The sequence below is a fragment of the Mastacembelus armatus genome, chromosome 4 (assembly GCF_900324485.2).
Source record: "Mastacembelus armatus chromosome 4, fMasArm1.2, whole genome shotgun sequence".
Lineage (NCBI taxonomy): Eukaryota > Metazoa > Chordata > Actinopteri > Synbranchiformes > Mastacembelidae > Mastacembelus > Mastacembelus armatus.
In genome coordinates this window covers 4588042-4615588 of record NC_046636.1, presented here as the reverse complement: position 1 = coordinate 4615588, position 27547 = coordinate 4588042, and the positions used below count along the sequence as shown (strand labels likewise).

At 38.5% G+C, this 27547-nt stretch overlaps 3 protein-coding genes across 4 annotated transcripts in view; 2 read left to right on the top strand and 1 right to left on the bottom strand.

Moving 5' to 3' along the window:
* The window catches only part of LOC113139966 (discs large homolog 1-like protein), an 83295-nt gene extending 71997 nt beyond the window's left edge, over nucleotides 1-11298 (top strand). For both annotated transcript variants that reach the window (XM_026323623.1, XM_026323624.1), the window contains 8 exons: nucleotides 820-883; nucleotides 2686-2701; nucleotides 4096-4146; nucleotides 4626-4727; nucleotides 5388-5560; nucleotides 5657-5766; nucleotides 6341-6432; nucleotides 7263-11298. In XM_026323623.1, the coding sequence (XP_026179408.1) occupies nucleotides 820-883; nucleotides 2686-2701; nucleotides 4096-4146; nucleotides 4626-4727; nucleotides 5388-5560; nucleotides 5657-5766; nucleotides 6341-6432; nucleotides 7263-7369 (715 nt within the window). In that variant the 3' untranslated portion in view covers nucleotides 7370-11298. The remainder of the gene's footprint in view (nucleotides 1-819; nucleotides 884-2685; nucleotides 2702-4095; nucleotides 4147-4625; nucleotides 4728-5387; nucleotides 5561-5656; nucleotides 5767-6340; nucleotides 6433-7262) is intronic.
* Nucleotides 11299-16726: 5428 nt separating this feature from the next.
* On the top strand, nucleotides 16727-25313 carry meltf (melanotransferrin). The gene is made up of 16 exons (XM_026322929.1): nucleotides 16727-16984; nucleotides 17365-17519; nucleotides 18202-18301; nucleotides 18649-18834; nucleotides 18932-19088; nucleotides 19710-19777; nucleotides 19869-20053; nucleotides 20554-20719; nucleotides 20894-21036; nucleotides 21334-21430; nucleotides 21505-21699; nucleotides 22271-22424; nucleotides 22885-22952; nucleotides 23043-23230; nucleotides 23348-23540; nucleotides 23972-25313. Exons 1-16 carry the CDS (start codon nucleotides 16936-16938, stop codon nucleotides 24037-24039), a joined length of 2172 nt encoding a protein of 723 aa, XP_026178714.1. The 5' UTR covers nucleotides 16727-16935; the 3' UTR covers nucleotides 24040-25313.
* Nucleotides 25314-26067: 754 nt separating this feature from the next.
* Nucleotides 26068-27390, bottom strand: ncbp2as2 (NCBP2 antisense 2 (head to head)). The gene is made up of 2 exons (XM_026323724.2): nucleotides 27195-27390; nucleotides 26068-27097 (listed from the first exon to the last, which is right to left on the bottom strand). The coding sequence occupies exon 2, from the start codon at nucleotides 27006-27008 to the stop codon at nucleotides 26703-26705; it is 306 nt and encodes a 101-aa protein (XP_026179509.1). The 5' UTR covers nucleotides 27009-27097; nucleotides 27195-27390; the 3' UTR covers nucleotides 26068-26702.
* Nucleotides 27391-27547: the final 157 nt, after the last annotated feature.

Sequence of the window (27547 nt, the reverse complement as noted above, 5' to 3'; positions counted from 1 at the left end):
CTTGTTTACTTTTTTACTTACCTGCTTCTCCTCCTTTCACTCTTCTCTCTTCTATTGCGTCTTTCCTACTGCCCTTTCTGTTCCACCTGCTCATCTCTTCTCATTTCCTTCATCTCATCCTGTCATCTCCTCTACTTTCCTCCCCACCTCTTCTACTGGAGCTAGAGAGCTCAGGTAAATAACTACAGGTTAAGGAGAACTATAGACAGTCCAGGTCAAGACTGGAGAGAAGCAAATACAGAATAATTACTGATGCTTTCATGAATGTATGTTTGGGTTGTAAAGCCTTGGTAGTCCAGCGCTTTTTTCTTGTTATTGTAAATTCTACAATAGACCACAGACTAGGTTGACTGTGTAGACATTACAGGAAGTTAAAGCTGCATTATGCAATTCATTGTACAAAATAACATCAATCTAATTTATAAAATGAGACTTCAACAAAGAAACAGGTTTCTTAACTGAGACACTGGAGTTTCATCTTATTTGAAATTCAAAACAGTGAAATCACCAGGAGGAAATGGTCCTGCAGGTTCTAAATTTAAACTGAGGAGACAAAACTGTCACCACCAGCAGCAAGAAGACTTTTTATGAAGAGATGCCTCTTCTACTGCATGACTCTAAAACTCGAATCTTGTTTTATTCTTATATATTTGCTGTGAATTCACTGTTTCCCAGCACAACTATTAAAAAAAATGCTCTAATCTAGGATACATCATGATGTTTCAGTGTCTGCTTTTTTAGTCATCTGCTTAGTCTCTCTGCTTTTCCTTGTTTTTATATTTATGTTTTACATTTTTATTCTGTCTTTTGTTCTTACAGGGCAGAGAAGAAGGAGCGGTCAAGGTTAAAGACAGTCAGAGTGGCACGGTCTCAGGAGAGATCGGTGAGTAACAACTTCCTATGTAAATCTTGAAACTCAGAATGGGTCACACAAAGGTCATTCAGTTAAAACCCCATTAGCAAGTCCTTGGTTTAAGTGACAGTACTTCTCCCTAGTTGATTAAAAAGCACCAATTTGTTTCACTATCCAGCACATTAGATTCCAATTAAAGTCAAGACAAAATCAGTATGAGTGTAGCAAGTCTCTTGTTGCTGATCAAAGCAGCACAGCAGGCAGCCAAACAACAGGCCAGATTGAGAGAAAACCTAAACAACCTTCTGTTAGTTTGAGAACCACCTACTACGTCAACTGCCTTTGCGGTCTGGGCATCAGTCCATGCTGTTTAATGAAGAGTGACAGACAAGTCAGAAGACATCACAAGTCTCCATTTCTGGTCTTGACATGAGGACTAACGGTTATTGCTGAAAAACCCATTTTATGATCACGTGCTTTTATTTCCCTGTGTGTCCAGCGTTCTCAAATTGCATCTGTGTAAAGTAAATCTCAGAAAATAGATAAGAATGATAAATTCCTGAAATAAATATAATGCTTCATCTGAAAGATTCGCAAGCAGTTTTTTTACATAAAATGTGAATACCAAGTAAAACATTTCAACAGCCTTTCAGTGAGCTCCAGATCTCAGATAAAAATGAAATGCAAATGTGTTGAAAGTGTTTTCCACCTGTCCACATAACCACAAACACCTGTATTATTGAGTTTACTGTAATTAACTGTTCAATCGCAACTTTAATTTAATGTGGACATAACTTCTTCTGTAATCAGGTATTCAAAAGGAGTCAAAGCACAAGAATTTATTTTGTGTCATACTGAACATTACATCGTACTACATGACTTAGCATGAGTTTTAATAGGTACAGACATTATAGTAGAATTATTATGAGCCCATATGGTAATTAAAACTGCGTCTTCTAAGCCATTAAGATGAAAACAACAAAAAAAAATAAGTAAAGAAAATTTAAAAATAAAATTACAGCACCAGTTTAAACTGTTTCCAGAGCTGTGGCAGACAGTTGTGTTTATAACACTGGTGAAAATTAATTCAGAGAATGTGCAGCACATTAGCTAAAACAGTATTAACACTCACTGCCATGAAAAAATCAGTTGTTTCAGCAAATTCTCCTTGGTGTCTTTTGCCCATAGCAACAACAATAAAGTTATAATTTTAACCCAAACCATCAGCGATTGCTGATGTTGTTCTGCCTAATGTGTTATTCTGTGTTATTGTGAAAAGCTGTCATTATGTTGTTATTTTCCAAGGAACTTACTGCTTTAACAATTGGTCCAAAGTTTTTTCATTAGTGACTCACACCACTTGCTACCAGCAACAGTGTGGGTGGGTTAAGTATTAATTAGAGACTAATCAAAAGCTCACGAACAAGCATTTTATTACTTTGCTCTTTGTGATCTAGAAAGTTGCACTCAGAGTTCAGAGTGAGGTGACGGCGTGACTTTAATCACACTTCACGCAGTGTGATGACGAAAGCTGACACACGAGTTTAACACAAGCTATTGATATCACTGTGTTGTCAGCTCGCTCTCTATTTTCCTCACACCAGGTGAATCACTAACTGCAATCAGCGACTCCGCATGGTGAAGAGCTGATAATTAAAAACGATCACACACATTCTCACACTGCTGTATCTCCTGATGCTTTGAGAAAACTGTAATTAGTTTTGCTTACTGAGGCTGAGCATGAGGAACAGGGAACCCATGAGCTCTCAAAAGTGGAATTCTGCTGTTGTGATCATTTTCAGTACAATTTTTTTCTCTGTTTCTCTCTGCAGGATCAGGAGGATAAAGGTAGGTATCCTCTCTGTCAGTGACACCTGCTGGTCAGTATGTGTAACTCACTTGGGCTCTGTTAAAGTTTACTATTAATTAATTATTGATGCATTAATGGCAGAATTTTAATGTTTGTCTTTTACAAACCCATCTATTTATTACCACCTAAAATGAGATTGAGATTTCTTTCACAAGTCACATGATTTGTCAGGGTCTCCTCTATTCACACTGTGTCAAATGCAAACATGCATCACATTTAGTGACATATCACCAACAGACAGGGGGATACAAGACATTATTGCATAAATTTACATTTTATAAAACAACCCCAGCCTGGCATTTGAATCAAAGTGGGCATGTTGGGCGCAAGAAGTCTAATGAAAACATTTATGTAGTTGCATTATGGGATATTGTAGTATCAAATGTTTTTGGAGCTTAAGCCGGACTGGAAACTAGAACAGTCTGAAAATCTGGATCTCTGCTACGTCAACCATTCTTTTTTTTTTTTCTTCATCTGTGTCTCACAAGTCGCTCTTTAAGGAAATTCAGGTACTACTTGCTGGAATATCCTGTTAACACCTGTTCTTTATTACATTAGAAAACAAACAATATGTCAAGCCCATTTGGGTGTTTTAAAGAGGATTCCTCTAAATTGTATTGCATCTTGCCTAAAGGAACGAAACGAAGTAGGGATTTTAAAGGCAGTTTGAGGCTGTCATGTCAGAAACTGGATGGATGATTGAGTTTTTAAAGGAGTGTGTGTGTGTGTGTGTGTGTGTGTGCGCTTGTGTGTGTGTGTTCGTATCTGTGTGTTTGTATCTGTGTGTGTTGCTGACTCTGACCTGTCTTGTCCTTCCAGAGCTGGTAACCTCTGGCACCAGCGATAGTGAAAGTAGTTCCTGTAAGTCTAGACCCTCCTCTGTCTTTCTTTCTCTCTCTCCCTTTCTTCCTTCCTTTTCCTCTCTCTTTCTCTTCCTAGCATTGCTCTCTATTTCTTTTTTACTTTTAGTTTTGTTTCAAACCTCAGCTATTTGATGTAGCTGCTGGTTTGTTTGTGTGTGCGTTTCTCTGGGTGCGTGTTGGTGTGTCACACATATATGCACGTGTTTTTAGATGTTGTGATTACTGTGTTCTTTATGTGCATGTGCTTGTGTATGTTCCTGTCATTGTGTGTGTGTGTGTAAGTGTGTGTGTGTGTATGCGTGTGTAGGTATGTGTGTAAGTGTGTGTGTGTGTGTGTCTGTAAGTGTGTGTACAGCTTACCTTTCTCTGCTTCTCCAGCCTGCTTTTCCAGAGCTGTTGAAGAAGTTTATACCAAGAAGTAGAAAGGAGAACGTGTGATTTGTTATCACTAATTCCATCCAACGTGCTTCTCAACGTGTCTGTCATTTTTCTCTCATTCTTTCTCTCAGCTGGCCAGGAGGAGATCTTCCTCACTTACCAGCCTGTCATGCAGCAGGAAGGTTAGTGCTCTCTACAATATATTGTTTTATTTTAGTTTTATTTAGTCTTAGGAAGTGTGGATGCTGAAGCCATTCAGCAGCATAAGTATAACACAGTAAAGTGTTATAAATTCCTTTAATTTTGAAAAATGGTTGCATCCATGTAATTTTAAACTCTTGAATTCTACTGAGTTGGGTACAGATAACATGAAGCTGATTTAGAATATATGTAGGAATTAAACAAGCTGTGGAATTAGATTCTCTTTCTCAGCCTACTACCTGCACTGTATTTTGTTATTATTGGACCTTGGGATCACTGACATACAGTGTAATCAGTTTATTCTATTATTATGGTTAATGTGTTAGCAGGTGTTAATTTTCTAGTCAGCTACTAAAAAGTACACCAGTTGTAATGAAAGAGGAAATTTGGATGTTGGCTTTTTTTAACTTACCAAGTCGTTGTATAAGTATTAACGTGGTTCTGTTCTGTCACTTGTTAGTTAATTACACACGGCCAGTTATCATACTTGGACCAATGAAAGATCGGATCAATGATGACCTCATCTCTGAGTTCCCTGACAAGTTTGGCTCTTGTGTCCCACGTGAGTGTCTTGACATCATGATAAACTCCATCAGTGACCCTAACTCATATATATATATCTATATACATATATATAGATATATATATATGGGTTAGGGTTAGTCAGATGTAAGGTGGATGATAATGGGTTAGCTAGGTATGGTGCAGTGGTCAGGTTTAAAGTTAGGGTTAGGCTTGGGTTTATGGTTAGGGTTAGAGTTAGGTTTTGGGGTCAGGATTAGGATTAGGTTTTGGGGTTAGGGTTTGGGTGTATGAGAACTGACACCTACTGCAGTTTTATCATGCCAACATGATCATGCTATTATTACAGAGAGTTTGCAGCAGTATCCTGCATAACAGGTAGATTGATAATGAAAAATTGTAAAATGGGGCCCAATGGAAAATGTGATCTGAAAGTTCATATTTAATAAAAACTAAATCAAGTTAAGAAATATATTTCTTTTTCAACATTTTAAATATTTAAAAATATTTTGCCTCAATTGTTTCAACAAAAAAATGTGCAACGAGTTCTGAAGCACCATCATCTTTGCCTTGTCATATCTGCTGTTGTGTTTAACCAGTTTATATGGAACATTTAAAGCTTGTATGTGTGTATGAAGATGGGTTGGATACTAAGATATGTTTGTACATTCTGCTTCTCTCTAAAACCTCTCTTCCTTAGATACAACACGGCCGCGACGAGACTACGAGGTTGATGGCAGAGATTACCACTTCATGTCCTCCAGAGAACTCATGGAGAGAGAGATCCAAGAGCATAAATTCATTGAGGCTGGACAGTACAACAACCACCTGTATGGAACCAGCATACAGTCTGTCAGAGAAGTTGCTGACAAGGTGAGACACACAGACATAAAGGCAGAATGAGGACAGAGGACAAACAAAATTTGAGGGGGGGTACTCTCTCTGTCTGACTCTATGTCTCTCTATCAGGGTAAACACTGTATACTGGATGTATCAGGGAATGCAATAAAGCGTCTCCAGATGGCAGGCCTTCATCCCATCGCTATCTTCATTAGACCACGCAACGTTGACAACATCCTGTAAGAAACATGAATGTATATGATAATATAATGTTATCTAATTAATGTACTGTAAGGGCCAGGGGTGGTTGGATAAGCATTGCTATGTGAAAATGAGAAACATCAAATAATTATATGTATTTTTTGTATAACTGTAAAATTATCTCTTATGTTGGCCCATTCTTTCACAACTGTAACATATAAAGTGCTGAACTGAGATCAGTCAATTTTATGTTGAATTTCAGACTATGCAACATTTGTCAAGGTGTTGTTTTATTGATCTTTTATATACAGTAGTGAGTATATATCAGTTCAATATGAATCGATGGAAGAATGTACAAACCCGAAGTCAATAAAATTCAGCAACAGTAATGTAATAACACAGGATATTAGTGTTCGCTATAGCGACCTTCAAATGTAATTTGGTTAGTGCTAAACATGTAATTCAACTGTAATAGAAGTCAAACATCATCCTGTCATTTGCTGCTGCTGTATTTCACAGTGAGGTGACGTGACGTTATTGAGAGGTTATTTTTTTTCTGTACCTTTACATTCAAGCGTGGTTTATATTCATAACTCTTGTCTATGTCTCCAGAGAGATGAACAAGCGTTTCACTGAGGAGCAGGCCAGGAAGACCTACGAGAGAGCTGTCAAACTGGAGCAGGACTTCACAGAGTACTTCACTGGTTAGTTAGTAGACGTAACGTAGAAGTATTCAAGTACAGCTGTAATGTACATGTCATTTTTACTTAGCAATAGCACAGGGTGTCAGAGAGCCTGAATACCATGTGCCGGCCCGTGCCTTACCTTTGCTTCTTTATCCCAAAATGCAGTGAATCATGTACTCACTGAGATAAAATTACTTTACCTAACCCCAGCCTGTATAATAGTAGTTTGTACTACTAATATATGTCATAATATTGCAGATGCGCTGCTTGCAAACAGACATAAAAAAGTAATTAAATTGTTGTTCAAAGCAGTATTACATCAGACTAAAGCCTTCACAAGGGAAAATGTGGGCTTCTAATAGTTATTCTGTTTGTATTTAACTGAAGCTTGTTTATAATTATTCATTCGGACAGTGATAACATAGATAGTTTAATCATCATAATGTCCAGGGAGCATAAGAAGTGGAAGCTCTGTAAATCCAAGGAAGCTGCAGATTCAGACAATGGTTCTGTGTATGTCTTTCACTCCTAGTGACCTTTTTCACATTGTCATGTGTTCACTCTGTCATATGATACATGTGCAAACTAATATATCTGGGTCGACCCCAGACAAAGCCATGAGAGGGTTAGCGTCACACAGAAACTGTTGTAACACAGAGCTGTTCAGTATGTAAATCACTTACATGCCGTACATAAACACACTTTCTTCTTTTAATGGAGATTTCAGCTGTAGTTTGACTTTCTCTAGGGTGCAGGTAATATGTTCTAGTCAATGTTCTTTGGTGAAGAATTAGTAGTTTAAGTATTTTGTGCAGTAATTTGTCTCTCCTCTCTCTTTGTCCCTGCAGCTATTGTCCAGGGCTCATCTCTAGAGGAAGTGTATTCACAGGTGAAGCAGATCATTGAGGAGCAGTCTGGTCCTTATATCTGGGTACCCACTAAGGAACGACTCTGAACAAACACACACATATACATATTAACATAGACATCACTGTCAACACTTCCTACGTCACTAATTTTCTATTATCAGCCTGCTTCCTCTCTCTCTCTCTCTCTCTCTCTCTCACTACACACACATTTACACAAGCACATAATGTTGGATGAGGCTGGGACTATCTGGGACTGCTACTTCCTGAAGTGGGAGGAGCTCATGTCTGTCCAGCAGCCTATTGGTGGATCTTCCTACAGTTCAGTTCCTTAATGTTTAAGGAGGTGGTTCAAATCAAGGTGACATGTACCATTATCTGATTTGATTTCATTATTGTTCTTCTTATTGTTGTTGTCGTTGTTGTTTTCATATTAACGAAGGGTAATGCATTCATGTATGGGTTTGTAATGATAATATTGTCACCACGAGACAGACTTTTGCACGCTGTAGCTTTAAGAGCATGTTTTTGGGACAAAATCTTGATCTCCTTCCCTGTCTGTCCGTCTTTCCCCATGGCATCGCTCCTGTTTAGAGTTTTGATTTCTTGTCTTTTTCTGTTTTTCTCTCATTTCCCATCTCTCCATTTAGATATTAATTGAAAACTGATCAATGTGCCCCTACATTTTGGTATCAAGGGCCAAAATTAAACTGTACTACAAGTACTGTTTAAAGATGTAGCAAGAAAGTCATCAGACAATATTTATGGTATTTATGAGTGGGATATTTGTAACAAGCAAAGATTCTCAAATGAAACATAAATAGAAAACTAAGTAAGAATACATTAAAATAACCAAAGTCTAGAGCATTCTATCACCAGTTTGTTTTTGGTGAGTTAAAGAAACTGAGTAAATCAGCCTCAGAGGTGCTTTTGGAGCCCTGAGCCCATATTTATCAGATTTTTCATAATTATGCTTAACAGCTAACACAGGAGTAAAAACTTACTTAACTAAAGTAAAGATTAGGACACATTTATGACCCGTTTCACTTGTAGCGAAGTGCAAGAGCAGCTCTCAAGTGGTCACTTGATTAATCACTTATACACTCAGAGTAGAAAGAGCCAATGATAGACAAGAGCTGAGGCCCAAATTCATAACACATATGTACTACATAGTATTTATCATAATATACTGTTTTACACTTAAAAAATAGGAAGTTGGATGTGAATCACTTTCATGTAGCTGTAACACTATCACCTGCAACTTATCTTTAAAAAATATTTTAATGCAGATTATGCATTTCCTCTGTGTAGTGCATTGTCGGAGTATAGCGTGCATAAAGAGCACTTGTATTTAGTCATTTTTCCAGTGTGAAGACACTGTATAAAAAACCTATTTTGAAGTACTATGCATTATGGAATTGGGGCACCATAAAAGTTTTATGGTGCTTATTTGAAAATTGAAAAATTGATACATGAAATTAACAACAATCTAATATATAAGTAGGAATTTATAAATACAGATTAAATAATAGGAAACTGACTGAAAGAAATTTTGCTACTGGAAGAGGAGAAATCAGAGAAATCAAATATAATATAATATATAATATAAGAATAAGAATTTAATACAACATTGACTAGTACAGACAATAAAGTTGAATGGAAAGTGAATGCAACTCAAACCAATCCATTGTTTTCTTGTTTTTAACACCCTGTAATCTACTTTTTACTAGAGATAACATATAACTTATAATTACTTCTAATATTCTGTACATTTCTCAATCATGCCTCAAACATTGCTTTGTCTTGCAACCATTAGAGTAGAAAAGTAGAAAATGATAAAGGTTTGATAAATACGGGCCCAGATTCTCCAAACTTGGGTTTGTTTGAGTCTTTATCCCACAGAGGCTTCTCTGCCTTCCTGCTCTTCCTCCTCTTTGTCTCACACCTTCATCTCTATCCTTCTGCGCATTCACAGTGTGATATTAGTTGAGCACTCCAACAATAAACAGTGTATCATCGTCTTCATCAACACTATCATCACGATCATAATCGTTAACATTGTTATGGCTTTCTGTCTTACTGTAGTTGCACTAATGAGGGCTGGTTTCTTAAAAGCATCTTAGCACGACACAACTGATACCATCATCGGTGTTACTGGTATGTGATGTGATACTCATTCTGTCAGATCTGTGTGAATACTGTGTGAGTTTGAAAGCACTGAAGAGGCCAGTGAACTTTTGCTAACAGGTATTTGCAAATATCACATTTGCTGCATGTTGTGCTGTTGTTGAGTAATTGGACAGCAGGTCAATTCCTCTGTTAACATCTACTGTCAGCACTAACTTAATCAATATGCTATGCGATCCACAGGAAACTGATTTTTTCATGCTTGAGCTTTCATTATCGATATGCATAAAAGACACCTGAAACTGGTCCTTGTCGCATTTGTGACTTCAGCAGATAAACCTTTAAGGGGGCATCTAAATGTTAGTCTTTTACTTCCTGGACAGTAAATTGTGTCTTGAAGTGTGTGTCTCCCACAGAAGTCTATAATTTGCCCAGGAAGGTTAAATGTTTGCACAGGGTTAAAGAAACATTTAATTTTGGTATTTCCACAGACTGCATTGTGGAGGGATTGTTGAGTTTTTGAGCATGAACTATAAAAAGCAGTAAAATTCAGGCTGAGAAATTAACTCACTTCTAAACACATTACAGTGTATAATCCTGAATATGTTGTACACAGTAAACACAGACCTAATAATGTCTTCTTCTCTTTATCATTTTCAGTACTGCGGTTGTGTTATCGACCTGTACTTTATTTCTATGTCATTTTACATGCTGTGCTCCATAGTAGCCTGGAGTGTTATGGAGAGATATTTTTATGAGTGGGTCCCTCTTTTGTTTGTATTGTGGAAGAGGACACCTGTGGGCAGAAAACTTCTCATCTTGACATTGGTTTCACACTATCCTGCAGATCAACAGTTGGTGGCAGAATCAGAAGTCAATGTAAACCTAATCTTTGTTGGTTTCCAGGAAAACTCTATAGGGCATCCTTAACATACATTCCAGCAAAGAAGAAAAGTGTAGCATCACAGTCTGTGGAAAGGTTGGATTTAAACTTTAGCTCCTGGCAAATTTGATCTTTCTTGGAAAAGTATGACCTGTGAGATCATACAAATACCTTAGAAGACATCTCCCTCTGATGGACCATTAAACAAGTAATGATGTTAGGATTTACACAGATGAATTTACAATATGAAAACAATGTGATTATAACTAATATTGATAAGCTAACAAAAAAATGATCACCTGAATCTGCAGCTATAGTGAGTTTCAGCTGACTTTCAGCTGGATCACTCTCACCACTCTCAGTGTTGTTTTGACTGCAGCAGGCAGCTGCTTTCAGTGACAAAGCTCAAACAACCCACCCAGCATTAAAGACAAAGTTAGGATCCAGCTGTAGTGGAGCATTTAGCAGCTAAAGAGACACATTCCTTATAGGAGGTGGTTGAGACCAAAAACAGAACTAAAAGAAGGTGACGTCTCAAAAGGGGCTAACCTGAAACAAATTCTATTTATCTCGCCAAGTGTAACATTTGAAGTACCAAGATGCTTTTGGTGACACAGCCCTTGTATTGACCTTGTCAGCCACTGACTTCACATCTCTACCCTCAACCCCGAGGCAACTCCTCCAAGTTGACTGGAGACCAGGGACATACAGAGAGACTGTTCTGTCAGCAGGGTGGCGCTTGGACTCAAATACTAAATTGTTCTGACCATGTGTATTTTTAAAGCTTTAATATCTCCTGACAGAATGTCCAGCTGAACTAAACGTCTTTTCATCTGTAATCCTTCATGAATTGAGTAGATTGGTGGTGTTTGTGAGTGCACTGAGTCAGACTCTCTGTATGACTCTGGCTGTGTGTTTTAGCCAGGGGACCATGCCACTGTTAGAGTAAAGCACCAATGCAAAGAATCTATTACAGAGATGGATCTATATCTAACATATTATAATATTTATCCCTGCTCTAACTGCCTATTTTGGTACAAAAAATAAAAGTCTTTATTGAGATTTACTGAAATTCCTTGAATGATGACCATAGATTATTTTTCATTTTGCTTTGTGGAATGTGTATGAATGTGAATATGATATAATGACTGTAAATATGAATATATTTTCCTTTACTTTCACCTCTACTGCAGGTGTGTAGTGGTCTCTGTTGATGTCTAATATCATTCCCTTTACCAGTGACACACAGCTTTGCAACTGAGTTGAGCATTTTGATCAATCAGTCACTTTATATTCCCAAAGGGTGATTGATAGTGCTGGATGGAAAAAAGAAGTATACTGTTTAGAAACACAAAATGCATAAAAAGCATAGTATAAAAATGCAAAATATAAATGATTTTCACTCTGGTAAAAAAAGTACACTCATTAAAATAATTTAGAAAAAATTTAAGTTACAAATAAAATTTTAAAATCATAACAGTATTTAGAATGGGTCCTGAATTGGTGTCAGTTTTTCTGATATTTGTTGGGATTGCTGTGCAAGATATGTTCTTCGTTTTTTCTCTTTATTATTAATATTCCGCTGTTTTTCAGCACCTATCTCCTCCTACACCCTTCGACGTAGAAACGTCATTCAAGCACCGTCGCGTTCAGCTCGATGAGGAGTTGCTTCTATCTTTTATATTTTCAGAGATATTCCAGGTTTTGTCAGAAAATTTTCCCAAAGAAATTAATGGGGGGAATGTTCAAATCCTATTCAACTTTGTCCTCTTTCAGCTTTAACTGTGTCAGCACACTTTAAGCTAGAAACACCATTCGACCTTTAAATTGGTCAGAAGGCATTTATCTATTAATGTTGTATTCAGCTTTTTGATATCTTTTACGGTTTTTCTTTAATCACAGTTTACGCTTATTCTGAATTTTACATTGGTGTGTATGGGAGCGGAATGTTCACAGGTAGAGTGGTGACATCATCACCTAGAGTGGGAGAAGCTGTTAAGTTTATTGAAAAATTCTCTCTAACTTGCTGTCACGGCCGCAATTTTGCCTCTTCATACACCATTTTCTCAAAAGTAGTAGAGATTTTTGTCTTCTTTCAGGTAATGCTGTTCTCATTTTGATAGGACCTACGGTTTTACCACCAGATGGCCAAACCCACAGAGAGTGACTGCTTAATCTCTCATTCATTTCCATTATAAAAGAGCTCCAGGAGTTCTGGTGAGAAACACAAATGAAGGCTGTTTCTAACTCACTACCAATCCTTCATTTTTTGCAATATCAGTCTCTTTGTTGAAGGCTCCTGGCACTGTTAGTGAAAGAATTATTTTGATAGTTTTTCTGTAGTCCTCCATTTTGTGAGGTGACGTTTTCTCAGCTTCTCCTCTACTGTGCCTGCCATTTTGCTTAACGTGCTGTGTCACTGTCACTCCCCCTCCCACTCTCGGCTTAGGTCACCATAGAAACAGCTCACAAAGCATTAGCAGCGACCACAGCTGCCTGTGGTTGGTAATTAAGAATGACTGGCTGCCTAATGTCCACTGCTGTTACACATGGGGACCACTGTCAGTTATTTAGAGCAAGTGACTGCGGCTGTTTTAAATGTCAGCCATGGTGTCGTCTCCCAGCAGGCCATGTTCGGGCTTTCTCAATAAAAGTCTAGTCATTAATAGGACGATATTGCATTTTTGTAAAGTATAAGGAACATTCAAAATAAAGTCCAGATTCTAAAATAATATTTCATGAGTCTCCTGTCCTTTCAAAATAAAAGCCTTTTTTGTAAAATTTTCTCACAATAAAAGCCCTGAAACTGCACAGCGATATTAAAATGGACGTTGGGTATTTGCAAACAGCTTCAGGCACCAAGTGAGCCCATTTTTAATGTCAGCCATGGTGTCTGTTCCCAGGACATGGTCAGACTTTCACAATAAAAGTCTACAGTTATTTATAGGAAAATATTACCTTTTTGTAAAGTATAAGGAATATTCAAAATAAAGTCCAGATTTTAGTATAAGGTCTTATGAGTCTCCTGCAACACGTTGTCCTTTCAAAATAAAAGCCCTGAAAGCCCCCTCACTACAGTTCATAGTTTTCAATTATTCCAACTGCATCAGGCAATTCAAAACATGCTTCAGTTGTTTAGCGGCCAGCGACTCAGTTTGCCTCAAGCTTTTTGCAGCAGTCAGTAATCCCAACGCAATTTCTTCAGAAATTGCATTGTCTAGTTTAGTTAGAGCAGAGGCTGGTAAAGTCTTATTGCAGTTACTTTTGCTGATGGGATTATAAAATAAAAAATAAAAAAAAAGACAAGACAATTTCTGAAACCTGGTGTTGGGAATGGGAACTGTCACATCAAATGTGCTCTGTCTTGAACAGCTGTATGTTAAACAGAAAAGACAAAATAGTCCTTAAACACAAATTATAGGATAATTAATTAGTAAGAAAAATAAATAAAGAGAATTCTTTATTTTTACACTTTTGTGTAAGATAAGGTCAGTAATCAGGTCCACAGATAAATTCTTACAGCCTCTACATCATCAAATTTAATAGTATCACAAAGGTCCATGTACAGAGTTCACAATGTAACAAACCCTGAGTTCATTTGGTTCAGTGGTAAATATTCTGCAGTAAACTACTATCTGAATAAGCAGAGATACAGGTTGTAGAACAAATGAAAGGTGGCATCAAACCACATGCTCCTTAAAATAATACTGTGATTCTGTGAATTGATTTGTAGTTACAGTATCTAGGCTGCACATAGAACCTGCTGTACGTGAGGATCCCACAGTCAGGAACAGTCAACTCAGAACTTATTAGTATTTTCAATTAAAGAAAAGTAGATTCTGGTAGTTTTCAGACTCTGTCACAGGTTTACTATTTTAAGGACTTGACAGTACATTCTCAGCTGATGTTATGCACTGCCTGCTCCTGTAAAAGAACACAATGAGAACGGAAAATAGCACCGTCCTGACACCTCTGTTTCACTGTCGCCTCCATGTCATCCTCACTCCATCACATTATGACTTGTGAATGTTGCAGCAGAATAAACATAACCTGACTACAGCCACAGTGTCCAGTGCTGCAGTCAGTTTCCCTGTCCTACACTTCCTGGAAGGATAGGTGAGTTTAACAATTTTAAATATTCTACTTTCCACCCTATATTATATATTAAATTGAATTACCTGCCCTGTTTTAATTAGTTTTATGTATGAGTTGAAGTTTACAGTTATTGCCTTCATCATCTATTATTGCACCTTACTGATGTTACAGCAGAGCTCCTCATTCCTATTATAGCATCATATTAGGTGTATGATAATAATATTTTTTTTGTGGATTGGTAAATATTCTGCTTTTGCAATGTCTGTAAGACAGATTTTAGAATCCAGTTAAGTCATATACCTATGCATAGTAACATTTGTTGTTGCTCTGAACATGGAGCAATATCCGGAGTAATTACAAGTTTATGACCAGTTCACCTTCCTGTGTTTTGCCAAAAGTCTGCAGAAGCATTTTATGACTATTATATCCTCATTTCCTGCAACTTCCATCTGCCACATGTCATGTTTTGCACCTGTTTGAAGGTCTTTTGCAATGCTTACATGCATAAAAAATAAGGAAATTAGGGGTCAAATGTCATTAAGCTGTTCCATCTCCAGGAGTAGAACTGTCTTGAAACTCATTTAAAATGAATGAGCCTATCTTAACGCATTTCTCACATCCTAATAACTGTGTTTGTTACTGTGATTGCTCTTGTTTTTTAATACAAAATTACCTCTTTCTGTTTCAACAGGTATTGTTTTTAAGCAGAGCAGCAGAGCACTAACACCAAGATGAAGTTTTGATGGGAATGGTCATATTAAGCACTGAATTAAATATGAGCAAAATATATTTAAAATATTAGTTAAAACGTCCAATGCAAGAAAAATTGCCATATTTTATTGATATGCTGTATGTTACAGTTCTTTAAATTACTGGTATTATTACTATGGAAAAAAAAGTACAGTTCTAGGGTTTTATGTCTTCTTCTTCTTTTCCTTTGGGCTGCTCCCTTCAGGGGTCACCACAGCAAATAATCTGCCTCCATTTAACCCTATCCTCTGTATCCTCCTCACCCACACCAACTATCCTCATGTCCTCCTTCACTACATCCAAGAACCTCCTCTTTGGTCTTCCTCTAGGCCTCCTTCCTGGCAGCTCTAACCTCAGCATCCCCTTACCAATGTATTTACTGCCCCTCCTCTGAACATGTCCAAACCATCTCAATCTGGCTTCCCTGGCTTTTTCTCCAAAACATCTAACATGAGCTGTCCCTCTGATGTCCTCATTCCTGATCCTATCCATCCTCGTCACTCCCAGAGAGAACCTCAACATCTTCAGCTCTGCTACCTCCAGATCTGCCTCCTGTCTTTTTCTCAGTGCCACTGTCTCTAAACCAGACAACATTGCTGGTCTCACCACTGTCTTGTCCACCTTTCCTTTCATTCTTGCTGACACTCTTTTGTCACACATCACACCTGACACTTTCCATATGTGAAACCATGGATTGTAAAGAGGGCACACTTTCTTTTTCACATGACTCAACCCCATGAGCTCATCATGTGTTCTGTGTATAACAACTTGACATCTTTGCAGTTAGATAAGTGTATTTATAAAAGTTTATACTTTTTATTCCACCACATTTATCTGACAGCTGGAGTTACTGGTTACTTTTCATGGCCTATAAAATATCATTCATTGCTAAAGGTTAACTGAGTGATCCCAACATATTTATTCTGTGACCCATTACAAAAAAGTGATGTCTAATCCAGAACAATCTCTCTGCAGAGATTTTTACTGTTGAAAATTCAAGTATATTTCCATGATGATGCTTCCTGCTTTTCTTGAATAGGATACTGAACACACATTTGTTTGTCATTTTTATTTTGTGGTAAAAGATCTGAATTCTTCTTCCACCTTAAACATTAAGGGGCCCAGCCGCCAATCAAACCCAGAATATCAGCAGAGCAGGGACTGCATGTCATTGTCCCTCTGATGCACTAGACCACCTTCCTTACCTTTTAGATCACACAACCAGAGTCTAGGGGGCTCAGAATTGTTCAGTTAACAATATGTGCAAATGGGAATAAATGATTTCCTCAACCTCTTTATTTTGTTCCAAAACAAAATCAGATTCTAAGTGCAAGAGACAAGGTGAAAGGAAACAGACTATGTGTCTCTGTTGTTTTGCCTGAGCAGTGAATCACTCACCATCAGAGTCCCTTCTTTCTTTTTCACCCATGAGTGGAAAAGCACCACACTAGCAGAGTAGAGGAGTGAGAGGAAAGCAGAGGTGGGGTCCTGACTGTAAAAGACCTCTCTGTCTGGGTCTTGGCCTGAAGCCAGGCAGCAGCAGCAGAGACGTGTCAGACCAGGTACGCCCAAGAGGCACACTTCATGAACTCCTACTGGAGCTGAGAGTCTCGTGATTTCTGAAAGAATAGTGTTGTAGATGGCGCAGTTGTAAATCATTTTAAATACAGAATCTTCTGAGCTTGGAAGGTGGACTTAGAAGCAGAGGTTGGACTTTGACTCAGGAGCCATCATATAAAGTGGAGGATAAAGAACAGGAGGCTGTATCATCTAACACAGCAAGGAAGAAAGCAAGAAGCAATGGCCATGTGGATGACGGTGGGAGCTTTCCTACTAATCCTAAATACAGGTAAGAACTGCTGTTATACACCTACACACAAGTTACAGTGACTGATAAATGCCTAAGCATTCTTTTAACAAAAATCATTTAGGAAAGGATATAATAATAAACTTTATTTGTAGATTTATAGCCAAACTGTATGTGTAAAAGAAGAAAAAATAAAAGGCATATATAAGTTAAAACAAGGAATTAACTGGAGCTGAATTACCATAAAAATAACAACTTTTGTCCTTCTGAGGACTCCCAGGTGGAACTGTCAGAAAATAGCTGCTGTTTTTTAATACTTGAGAATACAAGTTGTTGTCGTGAATAGTTTAATATAATAGTGAATAGTTTGGTGTAATAGTTTAATAGCAGCATGATGAGTGGTGTCTGTGTCTCTCCCTCAGTGTTTGGCCAGAGCAGCATCAGATGGTGCACCATCTCAAACGCAGAGCAGAGGAAATGTCAGGCCATGTCACAGGCGTTCTCTGACGTCGCCATTCGTCCATCCCTCAGCTGCGTCAACGGAGCAACAGTTGAGGGCTGCGTTCAAAAACTGCAGGTCAGATCCAAAAAACAGAACTTTAACTGAATACATCTTACAATGTTATTGCACTCAAAAAGTTTAAATAATTACATAAATAGTAATAAAATAAATTATTTGAATAATATCAATAATTGATATTATTGCTCTTTTTACATTTTTTTTTAACTCTTTTACAATAATAAAGTCATGCATTGTATATTATCTCCAATAGTCCGGACAGTGAAAGAATTGTAAAAGCTAATAAAATATTCTGAATGGCAGAACACACTATCAGGCATCAGATAACAGTTATCAGGGAGCATAGTGCAAAGTGGCCAGTTTATGACAACCACAAACTGGAAGATATCTGATCTGGAAACAGGGCATTACAGCTTCCAGAAGAAACACAAGCCTGAATGCATGAATTTTAAACTTCACTGTGTAGGTTTTAAATAAATGGCTGCTATACTCAAAAAGCTCTGTTTTCCTGTGACTAACATGTTTAATATAGAGTTGACAGATTTTCTTTCTGGGAGGAAAATGTGCTTGTTTTGTTCCAACACTTCTCTGGTTTAAATCATCATCAAGGCCACAGAAGCTCCTCATGTTTTTTCATGACATAATACAAGTTAATTAGCGACCCTTTTGCATTTTTTCATATCTGGAGTCGTAATATTCTCTGATATTTTAAACATCATTAATCTTTTCTTGACTGCAGAGGAATGAAGTTGATGCTTTGTCTATGTTTGCCACTGACATTTACAAACTGGGGAAGATGGCCTCCTTCAAGATGGCTGCCAGTGAATCAAAGACTGACAGTAAGATTTAACAATAACTACTGTTATTGCTGCTGTTTCGCATTGATGCCTGGTGAATTTACATGATAATTCTTTACTACTGCTGACTCATTAACTCAAGTTAATCTTGTTGCCTATATAATGAATGTCATCAGGGCAAGCATGTTCTGAGCCATCACAGCTGTTAACCAAATAGCTGTGCTGAATGTAGGATAGACAAAAGTACTGGATTCTGTACTATGAGCTAGATTTTGTCTGTTCCCTGATAATAAGGGTGCTGTTGCTGTCCAACTACATGTAGATTTGGTGCTCTAGTGTCACATGTGTCTTTGCACCTTTACACCTGTGCTGCTGTTGTGTTGCCCCAGGTGCTGGTGCTTCCTACTATGCAGTTGCTGTGGTGAAGAAAGCAAAGTCCAGCATCAACATCAACAACCTGGCAGGAAAAAAGAGCTGCCACACTGGGAAAGACCGAACAGCCGGCTGGAATATGCCTTTAGGATATCTCATAGACCAGGGATACATGTCTGTGATGGGATGCAAAATCTCAGAGGGTAGGAAACATGTACAAATACACATATACATCCATATATTCTGCATATACAGAAAGATGGAAAGATGCATAAATGCATGCATGTGTGTATGTATTAGGTGTGGCAAATTTCTTCAGTGCGAGCTGTATCCCTGGAGCAAATGGGGCTGGTGACCCTGAGTCTCTGTGTCAGCTGTGCAGAGGAGATGCCAATGGACAGCACAAATGTGCACTGAGCACCGAGGAGAGATACTTCAGCTATGAAGGAGCTTTCAGGTAAAACATATTTATAACCTACATAAATAATAATAATAATAAAGCTTTTTTTAGTCTTTTTTAGGATATGGCGCTGGTGGTGGCAAATTTAAAAGTTTTGCTGGTAAAATAGTGATATAGCATTGTGTTGGTTAGCACTGTTGCCTCAGTTTCAAATCCACCCTGGGGCCTTTCTGTCTGGAGTTTGCATGTTCTTTCCATGTCTGCATGGGTTTTCTCTGGGTACTCTGGCTTCCCCACACAGTCCAAACACTTGCAGGTTAAGTTAATTGGCGACTCTAAATGGCCATTAGGCGTGAATGTGAGTGTTTGTGTGTCTGTATGTGGCAACCAGTGATAGACTGGTGATCTGTCCAGGATGGACCAATGTTAGCTGGGGTTTGGCTCCAGCCCACCGTGACCCTGAAGAGTAGAGTCCATGATTCTTTTAGCTGTTATTATATTGAACATATTCACCATCTTGGTTTTGCATGCGTAAGGTTTATTCTAAGAGGAATCTGAATGTCAACCCATGTTATCATTCTGAAAGGAAGCCATGAAAAATCTGGATCTGAGAAACGACAGCACTTTAAAAGCAGCTGGCACCTTTAATTCTTAATTTCTCCTGTTTTTTGTCTCCAGGTGTCTGGTTGAAGATGCCGGAGATGTGGCCTTCATCAAGCACACGACTGTTGAGGAAAACACTAATGGTAAGTTAGTCATAATTGGGACAGTAACTGCCGAACATTGTAGTTCTTCTCCTCAGAATATCTGTTATCTAACCAGCTATCTTTTCATCAGGCCGGGGCCCAGATTGGGCACAAACACTGCAGTCATCAGACTACGAGCTGTTGTGTCGTGATGGCACCAGAGCTCCTGTCTCTCAGTGGAAAACATGTCATCTGGTCCGTGTGCCATCTCGTGGCATTGTGGTCGGCGATCACGTCACTCCCTCTGTGGTTTTTAACATGCTCAATGAGGGGCTGGTACGTCCAAACAGCTGACAGACTCTACAGTAGTAACACCCACAAACTAACAAAGACATGATTTGGCATTTGTTTGGTCCAAACCAATCTGGAAGTTGTTGGTTTAACGTTACAGCAAACGTGATTTAAATTTGTGTTTTTTCCATAAGTTCAAAAATCTAATTCTGCACCAGAAAAGGAAAAAAATTACCCAAAGGAGTGAGTGTGAGTGTGTGAGGTTGTTTGTCTATATGTGGCCCTGTGATGGACTGGTGACCTGTTCGGGTGATAGGCTCCAGCAGATCCCCGTGACTCTGAATAGGAATAGGCGGGTATAGAAAATGGATGAATTTCTAAGAACTGATGGCAACATACTGTGTGATCCAATTGACAAATGGGATTAGAATTTATCTCCAGGTGTAGAAGGCATCAAAGACACTGAAGCTCTTTAACCACATGGCAGTGCATTGTAGGATTTTATTTTTTTTTGTGAGGTTAACCAAAAAAAACTCTGTCTGTAGCAAAAATCCAGCTTCAACATATTTTCATCTACGGAATATGGAGGAGGAACCGTACTCTTCTCTGATTCCTCCACCATGTTTCTGGGGGTTGAGTCAGACGACCCAAAGAGGTGGATGGGACACTTCTATTATAACGCTCTCAGGGCCATGGACTGTAAAGCAGAAGGTAAATTATATCTGTCAGCAGGTGAAATATGGTATATTATGAAATAATTGCCCTTGTAGTTTTCCTAGTATTTTCTGAATGACATTTTTATATACTTTGTCTGTTTTACCGTCTACCAAGCTGTGTTAACTATCCACCTAACAATTTATCTTTCTGTCACAATAAATATCCCAGATCTCCTGCGGTGGTGTGTGTTGTCCAGTGGAGAGCAGCAGAAATGTGCTGACATGAGTGTGGCCTTTCAAAATAAAGGTCTGACTCCAAGCATCAAGTGCGTCTATGGGGACTCTGTGACTGACTGTATGAAGAAAATCAAGGTAACAGATGTTTTGTACAGCCAATTCAATTCTTCAAGAACAACTGAACAACTACATATACACTCTTAAAAATAAACTTGTCTGGTGGTCAAGTTATAAAATGGCAATAGATTTTCTAAACTTTTACAAGCCAGAGAGACTTGTAACTAAATCATATTATGCAAGCAGGAGGTAAACCTTTCTCATTGGAGGCAGTACACAGACAACATCATAGTAATCGAACTGCTAATTAAGATGGATCATTTTTTTCTATCAATTCTAGCATCTCAATCTTTGTTCTGTTTCATATCTGTGTAGAATAATGAGGCTGATGCCGTCACCCTGGATGGAGGTTACATCTACACAGCAGGAAAAGAATATGGCCTTGTCCCTGCTACTGGCGAAAGCTACACAGGTACAAACACAAAGTCACAGTGCACAGTCTGGTTACAATGATGACAGATACTGAGGGGTTTATGTTATCTCCAGAGGACCGTGATGGCTCCATGTACTATGCGGTTGCTGTGGTGAAAAAGAGTAGCCTTGATATACGTAACCTTGATGATCTGCGTGGTCGGAGCTCCTGTCACACCGGATACGGTCGCACGGCGGGCTGGAATGTTCCTGCAGCAACGCTGATAGAGAGAGGACTGATCAGCCCTCAGTACTGTCAGGTGCCCCAAGGTCAGTGGCATGTTGGTGTGTGAGTGTAGCAGAAATGTGAGATGGACAAAGCAGCTAAACTGACAACGTCTGAGAAATGGCCATGGGCCAAATCCTAAGAATCATTTCTATTCTACTGTTTGTGACTAGAATGTTTCATTTTCTGGTTATTTTGATAACTTTGTTTCTTCTTTGTTGATTGATCTGATGATAACTTTATTGCATTCATTGTGTTAATATAGTGGTTTGCCTGACCCGTACACACAGTATGTAATTTTAAAGCAGATGAACCATTCACCTATTTACTATTTACTTTTTTGAACTTGAAAATGAACTTTTGAACTTGATTTACTATTTATTATTTACTTTACTTACTGCTCTATAAATTAGGTAACTGTAAAAGACACAAGGAAGAGTCAAAATCTGTGGAGCAGATGCTGAGATATCTTGACTTTTAGTTATTTTAGTTATTTTTCAGACTTGTTGGAGCCACAGAAGTCATTATACAACTGTTGGGACACACTGAGTAACAAAACATGAATTTCCTCCCAGTCTTTGACTTGTTGTTTCATGTCCTTCCCATGATGCTTAGCGGTGGGAGAGTTCTTCAAGCAAAGCTGTGTACCAGGTGCCAACCAGCCTGGTTTCCCCAGCAGCCTTTGCAGTTTGTGTGTGGGAGACAGCTCAGGGCAGAATAAGTGTGAGAAGGCAAAGGACCTGTATGACGGATATGATGGTGCCTTCAGGTAATCACTGGAACATCCCGAACCCCTGCTCTTCATCAACATTACACTGTTCCCATTCTGTAATTCCATTTCAAATTATCTCCTCAATAATATTTGTATTTGTAATAATATTTATGTTTATGGACACTAGTTTTAATTATTTCACCTTTATTTCCAAAAAGTCTTGTTTTGTTCCTCAACATATGATGGACAGCTTTAAATACAATACCCATGAGCCTTAGCAGCCAGTGCAATGACAAAGATGCCATTCAGAGTGGTAACAAAAGTTTCATCGCTCTGAATTTGGAAAAAGCACACAGCATCAAAGTTTACTTCACCATAAACCAAAAGGAAACTGCAGATATTTTTAGCACCTCCATCCTGATCCAAGCCACAAGTCTATTATGCACTTTTATGCATCTTCACCTATGGCAGAAAAAAGGAATGGGATACTTGACATACTTCTGCTTTGTCCATTCAGGTGTCTGGCCAAAGGCGATGGAGATGTGGCTTTTGTCAAGCATTCTACTGTCTTCCAAAATACAGATGGTAAGAGAAGTAGCTCCAAGATACAGCACGTGTTCATTCTAGGGCTCACATATCTAAAAAAGTAAGCATCTCACTTTTTTTTATTTTTAGGTAATTCTGGCGAATCGTGGGCTGTAGACCTCCACTCTACAGATTTCCAACTGCTTTGCTCGCAGGGCACTAAAGCTGAGGTAACGCAGTACAGACACTGTAACCTGGCAAGAGTTCCTTCCCATGCTGTAATGGTGCGACCAGACACCAACATCCACGCTGTCTATGGAGTCCTGGACCGTGCACAGGTAAGAGTTTCTATTGCACATGTAACGGAGTAAATGTCATCCATTACAATCTTCCCATGAATGGATTGTTCTGGTCAGTTTATCTTTGCTTCATTCCCTATGTGTGTTTCCCTGTAGACATATTTTGGCAGTGATACAGGTCCTGGTTTCAGGATGTTTGACTCACAGGCTTACAAGGGCACAGATCTCATCTTCAAAGACTCCACCGTTCGCCTCGTGGGTGTTGGTGACAGAAAGACTTACCAGGATTGGCTAGGACAGGGCTACATGGACTCACTGGTCGACATGGAGTGTAATTCATCAAGTGCAGGTAAAATATTATAATAGATATATTTTCCTTCTCTAGGGGGATGAATGAACTAACATTAATATCATAAAATATTTTTTTTCTTCTTGTTATACCAAAATCTAGCAAAGGTTATATTAGATATATGTATATAGATGTGTATAGATATATATTATTACAGATAGTACAGATTATATAAAAGACAAAAAAAGAATCTAGCACTCTCTTGAGTTTATTAGGGTACAGCAGTGGGATGAGTCATTCTTCTAAATTTTGCCAAAACTCATCATGGATATTCTGACTGCCATAAAAAAGGAAACTAGAATACGCACTTTAGAGACATTTCTACTGATTTCCCCTTTTTTCTCAGAATTTAATTTTCTAAAATTATGTGTCAAAGTTGTCTTTTTATGTCCAACCTCTCTGAATTTGCCCAGTTTCTCTCCCTCTTACAGTGAAGTCCTCTGTGTGGTTGCTGCTGATGGCCCTGTTGAGCTTCATCCTGACTAACCTCTGGATGTAAAGACACAATATGACACTGGAGTCCAGCATCTTCTCCTAATCCCATCCCCTTTTTTCTCTTTATTTTTCACATGATATATTGTCTCCATTTCTTCATTTTTCACCATTTTTACACATGAATCTTCAGCTTTTGGTCTCCTTGACTGCCCAGCACAATTTAGACCCACTCTTTCTGTCCCATTATCTTAAAATCACATTGTTTTACATGATTGTATGATATTTTATTTCTGCGAGAGGAAGCCCTGTTGGAACTGTCTTTGGATTTAAATGGTGCTACTGAAGGCTTCTGTTTTGGCAGAAATGTGAGTTAGTTGTCAAAGGACTTTCAGGTAGATGAGAGAAGGTTTTGTTGCCGTTGTGTTTACTGAAGGTGAGCTGCCATATCAGTGTGTATGCTGCCACCTGTTACATTGCTTTAGTGAGTAGTGCCTGTCTGTCTTTCTGAAGCTTATTTTACACATATCAGACAATCTGATATTTATGAGCCACTGATAATGTTTGAACTTCTGATCTTAAAAAGAAACCGAACCTATACATGGAGTGAAACTGCAGGTTTGGAGTTTGCAGGTTTGAGGGCAGGGAGTGTCTGTGTCTAACCCGTGATATGTTAAAACTATGTTTGCTTGGAGCACCAGCTGCAGTAACATTGTAGAAAGTTTACTTTTGATCTCATTAATATTCAAATCAACACAGTCAGCCTGAATATCCTGCTCCATCCAAAAACACCAACCTACAAAAGAATATTGGAATTGTAAAGCTTTTTTGCCTCTGTACCTTTAAGACTGCATTGATTCTCATCCCATGTAGCTGACCCCAGATCAGGTCCCCTATCTGCAAAGTTTTCATGTCAATATAAAATATAAAATAAAACTTTATAAACAAGAAAATAATAGTTAAAAGACTAACTGGCCACACTTGACTATTCTGAGTCAAAACTCTTCATTGTTCTGCATGTCCTCTAACCTCAAACATCTCACTGTACAAATGTCTCTTTAACATCTGCTGCTTGATGCTGTCTTGAAATTGTTAATTGGATGTGTATTTTCCTATGTTGAGAGATTTATTTTTATATGAAGTTCAGGTGCCATATCAGTGTATATGTACTGACTCATGCTGTCAGAAATGAATGCCTTCTCTGCCTCCTGATAGAAATTTATTTCTGTGTGAAATTATGGAACATGTAACTAATATTTAGTTGCCAGGCCAGTGCGTCTGCATAAGTATTGCTACATAAAGCTGCTGACTTGAGCTGTTTTCTGCGCTTGATAAAATGAAATAAAGCTTTAGGCTGGACAATACATTCTGTTGTTTTTGGTGATAATTCAGTTTTATTCATGTTCCTTTGTTAATACATTTGAATGATGAGCAGGGTCCATATGGGTCTTAGAGCAGTTCTGTAATTGGTTTTTAACCTATACCAGAGCTGGAAACGGTTTAATAACTGTTCAGGCTCTTGTGGCAGGAATCTGATCTTTCTATACATGAAGACATGTTTTTCTAATGTTTGGACACAACTAAATGCTGAGAATGAGATTGATTTTCTTTCCTTTTTTGTTTGTTTTTTTAAGAAGTGAAAATACAGCTAATAATTCTTCATAAAAGGTTAATCCAAATATGAGAAAACTGTGGGAATCCATCCGTAGTTTCTAAAGCCCATGTTCACATATCTTGTCATTATAACATGTTTTATTTAATATGACAAAATGTCTAAACCTCACAGATTTCCAGTTTTAAAAAATGGTTAGACAAGAAAGGTGCAAATGGTCATGTTTGAAAACTTGAAAAACTCTTTTGGAAAGTTATTTCAACATTTAATTGGCATAATAGTTTAGTCTACTGACTTACCTTTAAGTAACAGTTCATCTGGGGCCAAGGAAAAAGGATGACATGAGCAATAACGTGTCTGGTTATCTCTGCTCATGTAAGGAAATTCATCACTGGCAGACAGATTATGGTTTACAGCTGGTAAAACAGCTCTTCCATGTTCTTTGTTTGTGTGCTTGGTGTCGTCAAATTCTAAAACATGGTCTAGTGCTGTTAGGAATTTAAATTTTTATTCATACGGTCACAACATTCATTCATTTTCTTTGACACGTTTCTTTACATATACACTGGCAAATGGAAGGACTGCACCAACATCTACACAAAAGCATTGGTTTAAATGGTGTATGAGTACACAGTGGTGGGGGGACATGTGACTTGTTGAACAGATTTTTATTGGCGCTCTCTTGTCATTAACCCATGACACAAAGACCACATGTGTTAGCAGTTCAACTACAACCAGAAAGCTACTTATACTGTTTTCCAAGACAGATTTGACTTGTCCACACACGTTTCTGTAGAGGGAAGTCAACACTTCAGATTTCTGTGTGTGTTCTAAGAAACATGGTGATCCTGGATTTCTGCAATATACCCACCCTCCCCATATAAGATGAATGGTGACTGGTTGTAGGTAAACATGAGACCTCCACCCCTGACTGTGATCTCATCAGTGTCCAACATGGATCCATGACGACTGTGGTTCACTACGATGTGTTGTAATGCATTGCTGAGCCAGAAGATCATTTCTCCTTGGTTTTCCTTCAGCCACTGTTGGTGTCACAGTCAGGGGACTCTGTCACAGCTGTTACCAGTAAATATTCAGTCTCTGCCGGTGTGTCCTCGTTACTTTTTGATCTGTCTGGAGCCTTCCTTCCATCCCTCTTTCATTTCACTCACAAACGTCTCCCGGACTTTCTTGAAGCGGCTGCCCATCTCTCCCAGGTCGCCGGGGACCCTGCCGGCCTCCTCCCGGACTTGCCGCAGCGTCTGGGACCGCAGGACTCTCTCCGAGGCGTCCCGACCGGCTATCTGAGCCTTCGTTATGGCGTAGGCTGTGATCTGGGCTGCCCTGCGGATCGGCCTAGACTCTGCCAACTTCTCGATGACATGGAGGTTGTTGATAAGAGAAATCAACATGCGGGACAGCATTTTGTGTTTCAACACAGACCTGGACTCCTTCGTTAGCTTAGCCAGCTAAATACAACCAGCAGCCCCGTCCACCTCTCGTGTACTTGGCCCTGAAAGGACACCAGCGTTTACCGGAGGCTGATACTGTCAGGGGGGTTACGGTTTACGGTGAAGATCTCTGTAACTGGACATAAACAGTTTACTCACCCGGGCTGGAACAGGTGACCTCTGGGACACTACAGACCGTGTTGTGGGACTGAAGTTAGTTTCACAATCGTAGGCGGAACCTTTTTAAAAATTATTATTATTATTTAAATAGTAACTAACATTATAAAAAAGATACCAAGTATTTTTAACAGAAAGTGACTAAAAGCTGCTCAGAAAAGCCAATTTGAATATTAATTAGCGATCTAACAATTTAGCTTCAAGATAAATAATAACAATAAATAATAAAGTATAATGTTAAAATATTGACTTTATTTCTCTGACTTTAAACATTTTAACGAGGCCTTAAAACATATTGGCATTATAAAAGTTTTACAAATAAATCTCTGTGCTCA